This window comes from Bombus impatiens, unplaced genomic scaffold (assembly GCF_000188095.3).
Source record: "Bombus impatiens unplaced genomic scaffold, BIMP_2.2 scf_0083, whole genome shotgun sequence".
NCBI lineage: Eukaryota > Metazoa > Arthropoda > Insecta > Hymenoptera > Apidae > Bombus > Bombus impatiens.
In genome coordinates, this window is record NT_176502.1 from 415,034 (window position 1) to 427,715 (window position 12,682).

Here is a 12,682-nt window from a genome sequence, read left to right on the forward strand (position 1 = left end):
CCTTAGACGTCGACGACGATAGCAGAGGAATGGGGATCACCGTCTAGAAGCTCGTGAATCTCCTTAGTTCGTTCTGATCGACCGCAATCTACACCGGCGCGAAGCTCTTGCACGCCTCGGTGAATCTTAAATTGACCGCACTTTCGCGTCGAGAATCATATTAGCCGGTTAGAGCTTCCGCTTTTGCGCGCTTTGCCGCGTAATAGCCAGCTGTTTGCATGCAAATATGCCTCGCGGTGTATTTCGCTGTATACGCGTACGCACATATTGCACATGCACACTTGCTAACTTTGAATAGAATTCTCTTTTTCTCTCGACCTTTTATTCCTATTTTCATCCCTCTCATTTTCCTTCTGCTGCTTTTTCGCGCGAAGGTTGAGAATTCAAAGTGAAATTAGATATTAGTGTATTATGAGTTGAATATTCTAACGAGATTGTAGGAAATTGTTAAAAAGCTGTCAGGAATATGGCGAGGAAAGGAATGGTACTCGAGGGCAGTTTTTAATAAATTAGGACTTGGAATGGATTTTGACGTGTTTTAACAATGCATTTAGTTTATCGAATATTTTGTATAAATAAAATATACGGCAATGTAGTTATATTTGATCTTTCTGGAGAAATCTACAATTTTTTTAATCGCTTTTTCTTTATGAATTCTAAATCAAGTTTATGTATAAGCTACGAACTATATAGGTAATGTCTTAGATCTTGAAACAAAGATCATTGTGGTACTGATTTAGTTATCTTGATAACCGTGTCATTTTTCATCACTTATCTATGTTATATAACCTAAATCAAATAGTTCAAAATCCTTTTTCCTTGGCAATATTGTAGGTACAAAAATTAAAAAATTACTTTTCATCGTATAATTTCCTATATGCCAATGGTACCTGTAGTATAGAATTTAAGAGCAATTTCCGTTTGTAAATAATTACTAACAGCGTTAAAAGGTACACCACCAGTACGTCCATATTGTCTCTGTATAGGGCAATTTAATTGCCATTAGGCAATAGACATACTGGAACAAATAAACAATAACACTTTTTTTAACAGTAACGATTCTTACTCGAAACATAAAGTATATTTTTGTAATAAATATAACAAGAACATCTAGAAAACATATATATTCTTTATTTATTATGCAAGTTATCTAGGAATAAACAGAATTGATACTTTACTTGTAAATTTAATTGAACAGCACATTCGGTTTTCTCTACAACTAAGAGGTAAAGGCGTACAGGCTTTTGTACAAATACAATTGCTTTTCTGTCGAATTTCGACTGTATTAGTGCAAAAAATAGAAAATATTAGGATGCATGTGAATTATTGTACGCTTAAGATATTATAACGATCAAAATAAATGAAATTTTGTCCGAAGTTCTTTCTTGCTCCCAAAGAACCTGTTTGCCATTTACAGTGTTGCCTACAAGAAGCCTTCAATTAAGAACTTCACTAAATACAAATTGCGCAAAGTAATTTCAGAACATGCGTCTAAGAGTGTATAAAAAGAATACCTTCACATCTTACGGAATTTTACGAAATTTTGCACGCCTGTAAATTTTGAGAAATTTAACTGATTTAGAAACGATGGGCTCGAGAAATAAATTCTAAATTAACTCTAAGAAATGGTCGTAGGGATCGTAGAGATCGTAGGAGTTCCATAGAACTCTCGAAACAGATTCGACGGACCACAATATTAGAGAATCGCGTGGAAGCTCGATCGCGACGCTCTACTGTTTGGCATAGCTTGCAAATCTCCGCGTGCGATAAATCGCGCCCCATGGTCTGGAGCAAGTGAAGTGGTTAATTGAGGCTCCGGTGAGGAACTGGTTTTGGCAACGGGCCAAAGTGACTGATCGTACACGTGGAACAGAAAAGCGAAGGTTACTGATCCCGACGACTCGATAATTTCCCCGATCATACCATCTTCCACTCTTTTCCTTTCTTTTTATTTGTTACACGAACGTTTCGCCAAGATCTATATATACATACCGATTATTCCAATTTTTAAGTACAATATTCCGAACAAACTACTAAATAATATGTACGAATCATTTAAATGAGCCTGAACGTCACTTAAATCCATTTGGAAACATGGTCGAGTTCAGGAAATTATTTACAAAAATCTATTCGTGGAAAATTCGATGAATTACTACAACAGCGTCGTGTCGTTAAAATCGAATTTTCGGAAAGCTGTGAATAATTTCTGCCAGTGAAATTGTTGCCATCAGCGATCGACTGACCGTTTTCGTTTTAGCGACGTTTAATTTTAGTTACGATTCATGTGGAAATTGCTTTCCGAAGAATTACGCGATCTACGCCACGTCCGCGCGTTATTATACGACGCTTGATGAATTGCCGATAAAAATTCGTGAAAATACACAGCTCACGAAAGTATTTGAGCACCTCTGGACACCTGTTACGAATATATTACGTGCGAAATACATACTGATAGTTATGTATATAAATAATTATGCATGAAAAATTTTGAAATTTCATTAGCACCGTTGTAAGTGGACTACGGATTTTTATGCATTAATAAAAAACTCAAAGATGCAAAAATACAAAAGATATTCAAGGCGAAATAGTTGTTACAAGATTTAATGGCGGGAATAAATCTTTGTGTAAGTTAATTACGTCGATAAAAATATGAAATAGCATAAAAATCCAAAGTCTAATTATTAATAAATTAAAAACAAATTTGAAGATGTACTATTGCATAAATTAAATGGTATTTGGTACAAGTACGAGTATACCTATGTTTCACAGAGATTACACAAGTATTTAAAGTGCATTGTTTAAGTTGAATTAAGAGCTTTTACTGTAATTTAATAATACGTGTAATTTTATTTATTATTTGAAACATGAGATATCTTGGTATGTTTGAATAATTTCTTGCTCCGAATTAAATTAAATTGTAATTTTCTAAGATGCTTAACAAACCTCTGATATTTTATTCATAGCTACCTTCCTGCAGATTGCTCATTCCAACAACAATATTCTAGTTACATATAACTTGGAAAGCTTTAAAGTAAACGCAAACAACCTGCAGAATTCACCGGAATAGCGTCCAACTCTGCTATAATTACACAAATTTGTTTCACAATCACGACACTGTTACACACCCGAATAAATTTCTTCGAATCGACAATTTTGTAAAATCTAATATTTCAACGATTCCATATTTATAACTTTCTCCGTAACCCAAATTCAATTATTCGCAAGTAAAAAATAGATTAATTTTAATAAAATTGTAAATCTATATCATTCCAATTACCTTCTGCAAATATAGAGCTAAATTATAATTTCTTAAAATTTCGTCTAGTTCATTTTGGTTTCAGACCGTTCGTGAATAAGAGACGAATTACAAATCCCAAACCTAGCCCATACTAATTGCCTTCAACCATCATATAAGTATTGTACGACTTAATTTCTCCCAATTTAATCATCTTAATATTCCATTGCCCTTTTGAGCGTATAAACAATTTAGTATGCGCGCAGGACAATTTTACGACGAGTTGTTAAATACTTGATAATTTGAAAAAGCTAGAACTTTCGTGTAAAAGCTTTTTACCGCGCTAAGTGGTTCCTCTGAGGCTTACACGAATATTGAAGCCACTTAGTCCATGACAAACAACGCAGCGGACAATCAAGACATGAAAATTTCATCAGTGCAGCTTTCCGGAACGAACAAGAATAGATTCATCGGAACTTTCCCGTCCAGAAATACAAATCACCAGATATACAAGCAACTAGAAGCGTGGCTTTACTCTTGTTTACGTTTATTACCCCCGGTGTTGCAGTTTATCGTGTTCACTATTAATTTTCACAATCTATACTTTGTACGAACAAAAATAAACTTATGATTTGTCAAATTTCATCGAGGAAGTTAAATTACTGTATAAAATAGTATAATTTACCTCCTTAACGCACAAAGTTTTTTTCTGTTTGCTAATGAAAATAATTAAATTTCATTATAATAAAGAAGTAAAAACGAAGATGAATAGATGCTATGTGCTTTATAAGATATAATATACAGGGTGGTTGGTAATTGGTGGTACAAGCGGAAAGGGGGTGATTCTTCGGAAAATTTTTCGTTTGAGGCTTTGTTTTCGAGAAAATCGACTTTGAATTTTCGCTCGGTACACGTGCGGTACGTTATAACGGATCTCACTGTAGATCGTTGTTTCGATGGAAAAATTAAAAAAAAAATTTGTATTCTATATTTTCGACTTCTTTTTTCGCATAGAATCACTCCCTTTCCACTTGTACCATCAGTTACCAACCACCCTGTATATTTTCGTGTAATATACCATAAAATACACTGTTCTATGTGATGATTAAAAATATTTCTGTCTGTTTCATCGTGTTTTTCTTTTATAAATATTTTATATTGAAATTAAAAATTGAGAATTAAGATCAGAAAAAATATTGTATTATAATTTATTATTAAAATATTGATATCGAGTTTACGAAGCATAGAAAATATCGATTTTTCGTTCAATTTCCCAATGTTAAAAGAATAACATGATGTTTTCTCAGAACGAAGTCGATAAAATCATTCAACGATAGCAGTAACAAACGGGCTAGCTGCGATAAATAGCAACAAATAGAACGATTTAATCGGTGGTTATAAACGATCGAACTAAGCGGCTTATGCGCGGTGAATAATGATATAATTCAAATAAAACGAGGAAATCGTATTAACAACGAATGCATTTGTTGTAATCGTATACAGTCATAATCCCAAATCAGACGTATCATGTTATTTCAAGGACGGATTTAAACTCGAAGAGAGGGCTACTGAAACGTATAAAGAATTACAGTAATTTCATTTTTAAGCTAATTCCTCGATTTTTCAAAACTAAACGGAAAGCTAATTTTAGTAAAATGATATTAGACATATAAATAGTGATATAATAACAACGTAAAGAATTCTAAAACTGCTCTCCAGTAAAAAGTGGAAAATATAACTTAACTTCCAGCCTCTTCGTATGGAACCGTATAATAATACTTTAATTTATTTCAATAGAAATACGCAGAGGAAAAGAGAAAAAAAATAATTAGCCGAATTATCCTACATTTTAATAACGTAGAAGAGAAATACAATTTTTGGAAATCAAAATACAGGTGAAGTTTTATTTCCGTGATCAAATTAATTTAATATTCCCGCTCTCTATGTATCTCTCTTTCGAATCTATCGTTTCGATCCCATTGAAAGAAGGAAAGCACTTGAGATTTTTATTGATAGAAGGATTGAAAAGAGACGCGCGATTAATGAAATCACTACAATAGTAAGTTGTATTGTAAGTCGGCTTGATTCGATCTTTAATTTATATCCCAGTCGCAACGAACTAATTAGAATGAACAACTGTTAAATCCAGGATGGTTGCGGCAGCAGCCAATTAAACCGGGAAATCGAGTTAACCTCGTATTCTTATTTCTCTGTGCGGATATTGACTTACCTGAGATAAAACCGCAAGATTAAATTGACTTAACTCGCTCTCGTTCTCGAGGACTCGTGTATCAAACTACGTGTACATTTACATCGTTGCTGCTCTGCAGACGACGTAATATGTTCTCTCTGGCTCCATTCATTGAAATTTAACGCGTTATACGAAGTTCCAGGGCCGTCTTTCATAATTCAACTAATATTATTAGCGAAATTTTACAAGCGACAAATGTAAGTTATCAGCATCATAAATAGTCTTGCAGAATGTTAACAAGTTTGATAATAAAGCATATAACCAACTTTGGTAATAAAACAAACGAACAAGTTTATCACTGGCGCCAATTTTTCCCTAAAATATACCAATACACTAATAAAATATGAATATATACTAATAATCTTAACAAACAATCTATACTATTAATAATCATTAGACTAGGAACGCTTATATACTTGTATCAATATAACTAAAGAAATTGGATAATAGATACTCTACTTTGAATATTACATTATATTATATTTTTATACATTATACATTATATACATTCTGTACATTTGTGCATCTTCGAATTGCTCCAAAAATGCATAAACATCTGCAGTTTAATAAGCATAAAATAGATAAGGCTATCATTAAAAAATCTATAAAGAATACTATTAAACATCCTCCAAATTTTGCACTTGTTTTAAACCCTGTTCATCCGAAAGCACGAAGTGTAGCAATAAAAACCTCTTGAAACACAAATGGGAGCTGAACGAAACAAAATAAAAGTAGTCGAATGAAGATCCGATAGAAAGACGGAGAATTCCAGTCAGCAACTTGAAAACTCCACCCCTATTCGCGACTTGCGATACAGTTTGTCGAATAACGGTTTGTTATGCCAGCCAACCGGAAGATCAAGAGGTGTTATTCCATTTTCCGGTCTTACGGGCGCAAGTTTTTCCATTCCTGGTGTCTGCTTGATTTATAGCCACCCTATACTTTCTTGTATACAATAAGTATGGGCACGGGCCCAGCTTCTTCCATGTACAGTACTGTGCAACCTGATAGTCGGATCCAGATTGGCCAGGGTGAAGGACATTCCTTAAGCCTCGCACGTCCCTGGAATTCCCGATTCTCAGCTTTCTGTCTATCCCGTTCCTGCCAGCCTCGACTCCAACCATATTTCTTCGTTCCCCCGAATAACTAGAAGGGAAAAGGAACGAAGACGGAGAAGCATTGGTCTGGCAATCCAAGGTTTATCGATATATGGTGCAATTAATTTGAACGAGATAAGTGGATAACGAAATATGGGGCTACGGCGCGAAACAACCCTTCAACTGTGTTTGCAACGTATCGAGGTCTATTTTATTCAAACGTTGTATCCTCGTTTGATATAAACTCTGATCCGGGATAGGATCCCTGGTTTTATTATGAAATATCGCTCTTGTTTCGTATGTTTTCGACAGATCGATCTTTTTACGATATTCTGTCCATGCCGGGTGGGTTTTACGGGTCTGCGACGTGCTGAATTGATAATTTTTTTTTACTGATCTATAACTTGTAATATTTGGAAAATTCTGAAAATTGTTGTTTGTAAGAAAAATATATAACATTCGAAATGCAGCAGGTTAGAAAGATAATGATCTTCTCTTGTAGCTTCTATTTTGTATTAATGTTTGTATATTAGATGTATTGCATATAATATTTTTCTAACTTGTGCAGAGAGTATATCACTACCAGTATTTATAAAGTTACGATATTAGCATCTGAAGTTATGTAAAAGAAATCATGTCTAAATAATTTCTGACACGAAAGCTACTCCTGATTCGAATTTCATTTCTAATACAAAAAAGAGAGAATTAATTCTTACGCTATTTGTATTTTTTAAGTTGACTTTGGTATTTTTTATTAAAAACACTAAAAGCTTTATTTAATGCAAGATTTTGATATTACCATATAAAAATGCTATTATAGTCATTTCTAGATAGAATTTGAAATCCCCGTTTTTCTGTATAGAATATTCAATTACTTACAAACTCAATACCGGGTTTAACTCATTTTTGCAAAAATATTTGCACTTTTCGCACCAAATTACAGATTTTTACTGTCATAAAAAAGATATATACATTCAGAATGCAACACAGAACATAGATGAGCAGTCATTACAGTGTTAGTAATATACATACAGTCAGTATAAAAAGTATTCGTACAGTAATTAATTTCAGCAAAAATATTATAGAACAACCTTTAATTAACGAAATTCTAACAAATAAAAAATATGTACATGTTTCTACAAGTCTGCAGAAAAGTTCATAAAAATAATATGAGATATCTACATATTTTGCGAAAATATTAACAAATATCAGAAAAGTGACAAAAATATGTGCGTGATAAGTATTCGTACAGTTATAGTTTAATGAGAAAAATTAATAAGGCTTACCTAATATTTAGGAGAAGAAATCATATTATCATGTAAGTTTAATTATTTTAGTACTTAGGAGGGTTTCTTTTTTATCTTATTACGACTCGAAGCCGTCGTGATCTTGAATTTATTAAATTGATGGATACTTTACTTGAAATATTTTTCTATTCTCCTAACAGAATTCTCTTTAAATCATTTCTTATTGAAATATGGTGACTCAGTATTTTTCGTTTCAGGTGATCTAATATGTTTTCAACAATGTTTATATCTAGGGATTGTGAAGGTGTTTTTAGGTGTTTTTGAACATTGTAAGAATCCACGCTTTCGTATTAGTAGCATTTTGCTTCGGTTCGTTATCTTGCATCAGGACGAAATTATCTTTCAACCCCATTTCTTCTGCGCTTAGATTATTTCTTAAAATGTTTTTATACATTTTATTCTATGAAGAGGTAACGCTCGTTACGCATATATTATTACCATTTTCTACATATTTATTGATATCTTCATAACGGAAGTAAGTATGGCTTTTTTCTTCGTTTGAAAATTGTTCTAGGTACTTGTAAGAATATGTATATGCTTTTTATATCTTAAAATTTTCCTACCAAATGATGCTCTACAATAATTTTATTAAAGTTACGTACTGTACAAATACTTCTTACACCGATTGTATAAGTACGTGAAGTTTTTCATGATAAGTTGACTGCGGATTTCTATGCATATATAGAAAATTTGGAAGTATAAAATTATGAAAAAACACACAAATATCCAAAGTATAATACTTTCTATAATACCTGATAAATAGAACAATTTTCTAGCGAGATTCTACACTTTTTAATCATCTTCTGAAAAGTATGAATTTGTATCAAAATCTGCAATCTAATGATAAGCATCCAAATACTTTCATCAGCCACTGTAACTTCGTTGCAACTAAAACATATAGCAACGCTAATCGTTATGCTAACGCCAACGACTTAGAAGTATCATGCGAATAGTCGTTGCAAATGACGATAGAAGCGTGGACAAGTTGATAAGATCGTTGTACGAAGAACAGGACAGTCGTGAATAATCCAGGACGAATGATACAATTTGTCAAGCACATTAAGCGCGTCAACGCGTGTCGCGACTGATGCGTAATAATAATAATAACGAGAGTTGGCTAACGATGGTAATTTTTGCTTTGCAGAGGCCGAAGTGAGATCACCACGATTTACCGGCTCTGGTTGGCTGGCGTTCCCCGCTTTAAAGGCTGCTTACAAGCACGTCCAATTAGAACTGGAATTCCGGCCCGAGGCTTGGGACGGTATACTGCTGCTAGCCGGCGAGAGGGACGATCTTCAGGGTGACTTCATGGCCTTGATTCTGCATCACGGCTTCATCGAGTTCAGGTAACGATATTACTTCGTTAATCGCGGGTTCACCATCGTCGAAGCGGCGTTGCAAAGTGCTGCGGTAAATGTAAATAGTTTAGGCGGAGCGTAGAGTCCGAGATCGATCAGAGTTTCAGTGTGGTTCCCAATGTAATCGGGGTTGAGACGAAAAGGGCGCTGAAACAAGTTGTTTAAGTCGAATGATAATTGGAAATTTACGAACTTCCTGTCTTTTTTTATATCGTTGCGAGTTCATAGACTGAGTCTTTTGGTAGAATTTCAGTTTAAAAGTTTGGAAATTTTAAAGTTTCTTCGTAGTTTTTACAGGTAAAATTATTAGTTCAGAAATTTAGGACTTTAAGTTTTCATGCATACTATTATCGTAAAACTACAAATTCAATTCGAGAATATATTCTTGCTCTTAAATTCTACTGAAACTGACATATCTAAATTTACGTTAACCTATATATCTTTCGATTAAGTTATATCGTATAAATTAAATTATAGAAGTATAAATTTCCACGCGTATCCACAATCTAATCGTTATCAGTTCTTCACACAGTTCTTACAAAATTCCAATTTAAATTCGAAAGTAATGTATTCCACGCAAACTGACAAACATCTAAATATGCAACAATCCAGATACCTAAAATTATTCGGTCGGCGTTAGTACCATCGATAACGTCAATAAACCGCGCTAACTTCTGCAGTCCGCTAAATAATTGATTCGATGAAGATCGCGAAAACCAATGAAAAAGAGGAAACGGAAATCGAAGTCCGTGGCCGATGAACAAGCGCATCGATGGAACTCGATCGATCGGAACAGCATAACGAGTTGCTTGTTTGCCGCAAACTGCACAACCTCGTTGATGCTATGTATCACTGTATTATGCCAACTTTCCGCAACTTCCTCCAATATAACGGAAGTTTCCCTGGAAACCTCACTGCCCCATTAACGGTAGAACATCAAAGGAATAGCGCGAAACCACGATTTGCTTCAATTTACTGCGAGACACATTTGCTCTATCGGGGCCAGGGTGCGATCGATAAAGTTCGATGAAACTTGTCGCGAAGACGCGCTCGTCTACTCTCGAAGAATTAATTTTCCATCGTTGGAACGTCGGCAGGATACTCGCATGCTACTGTCGCGTACATACGGCTACTTGATCTACGTTTAGGCGACTCAAAGGACTTCCTTTCTTTACATTTGTCTTATTATACTGATTTGAAATTTTAAGAATATGTAAAATTAACGTATTGATTAGATATTATCAAATTATTAATCGGATACTTGGAAATGTTGCAAAATAGATTATTAGGAACGTATTCAATAGCTGTATCGACTTTGTAATTATTGTAAAATTGAATATTACGAAATGAATTTGAAATTTTAGGAATGTTTAAGATAGGTAATATATCGATCGACTATTATAAAATTATTGAATAAATGTTGTAAAATATTATGAAATTAATTACTACGAAATTAAGTTAAAATTTCGAAAATATATAAAATATAAAATACATGAGATCAGAAATGAACATACAAAATTTTAATTCGAGTGGCGCTTTAGGTCAACGATCAAAGGTGCACGATCAAAGAATAATTTGTCTAAAATCTCTCTTCATAATTAATTTTCTTCATTTCAATAAAAAATGTTAGGAGTAATAATTTTGGAAGTTATTCCTTTTTAATTCAGTTTATATCCGAGTCTGCTGCGAAACTTTAGTTCCTATTTATCGTAGCGTGTACTTTGCTGCGTTTGCAGTCTGCTTTTAAAAGGATTTTTAATTATTCGTGGGTTGTTCGCGTGTGGATTTCGTTTGGGAAATTTTCGTTCTCGTTTGTTTCGTGGCCCTACAACAAGCACTGGAAATAGTGAAGTGGCGAGAATAGACTTATTATTCGTAATGATCACAAGGAAGTCAAAGAGGTTCGTGAAGATCGGAGCTTTGAAGTACGGAACAAGAGAGCTGAGGATAGAGAAAGTGAGATTGGAACAGGTGCAATCGGAAAAAATGATTGGATTTTCTCAAATGATGTTAATTTAGTAGTGTATTATATAATATATAATAAGATAACAAGCCAGAGAACATATACAAAATATAAAAAAAAGAAATCAGTATATTATACATATAAATATATACAGAAAATATGCCAACAATGAGCATATGCGTGCATAAAAATCTACAAAAAGCGCATGAATATAAATTACAAATTACAAATTTCGTAATATGCAAGATACTATATTTTTACAATTTCCAACTCGAACAATTTATGTCCCAGACAGCGGAACAATTTACATTTAATGAATTAAATCATAATATAAATTGAACAAATACTAAAATAAATTGATAAATTAAACGACTTAAATAATAGATGAAATAAATGCAACTTATTAATAATTAAATCCTTGTATTTAAATCGAACGAGGGAGATTCCTACGAGAAACGAGCAACGACTGCAATATATCGTTTGATTTCAACTCGCTTTAATAATTCATATCGCAAACAGAAACAATTTAAATGTGCCAGTTAGAAACAAACACATGAAATAATTAAAAAACTCAAACACGCACATTAACTGACAGTTATTAATGATTGAACTTCCAAATTTCAATTATAGATCAGTCGCGCTAAATAACTTGAAAAATCTTTCATATAAGCTCATCCATCGGTAAAACAATTTCCCGAACGAAAATTCTCATGAAAAACGATCCATGCTCTCGCATCCCGCTGACAGAAATTAAAATAGTCTTACCTTCTCACGATAGCCATTATCTGAATGAATTTCACTTCTCGTCACGTGAAAACTAGCCTTAAGACCTCGTTAAAGCATCGCGTTCGCCAGCAGTATATTTCCCTAACGGTGGAGGAAGGAAACGTGAGAAAGTGAAGAACTTTTCCGGAGCTGTTCTTCACGGCATACGCTGTTCACCAGCCACTATAACATCGGTGTCGTCGTTTGAATGCGTCGTTTGACGCGGTCGTTAATTAAGAATTCCGCTCATAAGCTAATTTTTCGTGCACAGCTAATAACTCGTGAGTAGTAGCCGTGGCCGGGGGCCGATTTATGAATTCGGAGATTCGAGTCTCGCCCGGAAGTTCGCCACGTCGACGTGCTGATCGTATTTCCTAACGCTAGCGTTGTCGTTTACCGTTCCAGTCGAAGTTTTCATTAGCTACGGCTTACGAAGCGCTTTGCAAACTCCGTTTGCGAGAGTTTTTCACTGGAATACAAGGTGTTACATTTTAATTTAAACTCTACGTCTTTGAAAATACCCGCGGAGTTAGGAAAAATATTTTCTTCCCAGTGTAACGCAACGTTCTTTCATGCTTTGTAAATTCTGTTGTAAGAATTTCTCTCTCGAGAATAGCGCGTGTCCCTTTAATTTAAAATTATTAATTAGGAAAAATATTCTTTGAAAGAGTAGCACGATTATTTGGAAACCTGCAATTTTAGGCTT

At 34.0% G+C, this 12,682-nt stretch overlaps 1 protein-coding gene across 3 annotated transcripts in view; it reads left to right on the forward strand.

The window, feature by feature from the left end:
• LOC100750137 (pikachurin) overlaps positions 1–12,682 on the forward strand; it is a 269,452-nt gene that overhangs the window by 191,034 nt on the left and 65,736 nt on the right. For all 3 annotated transcript variants that reach the window (XM_012394376.3, XM_012394377.3, XM_012394375.3), the window contains exon 6: positions 9,035–9,236. In XM_012394376.3, coding sequence (XP_012249799.1) covers positions 9,035–9,236 — 202 coding nt within the window. The remainder of the gene's footprint in view (positions 1–9,034; positions 9,237–12,682) is intronic.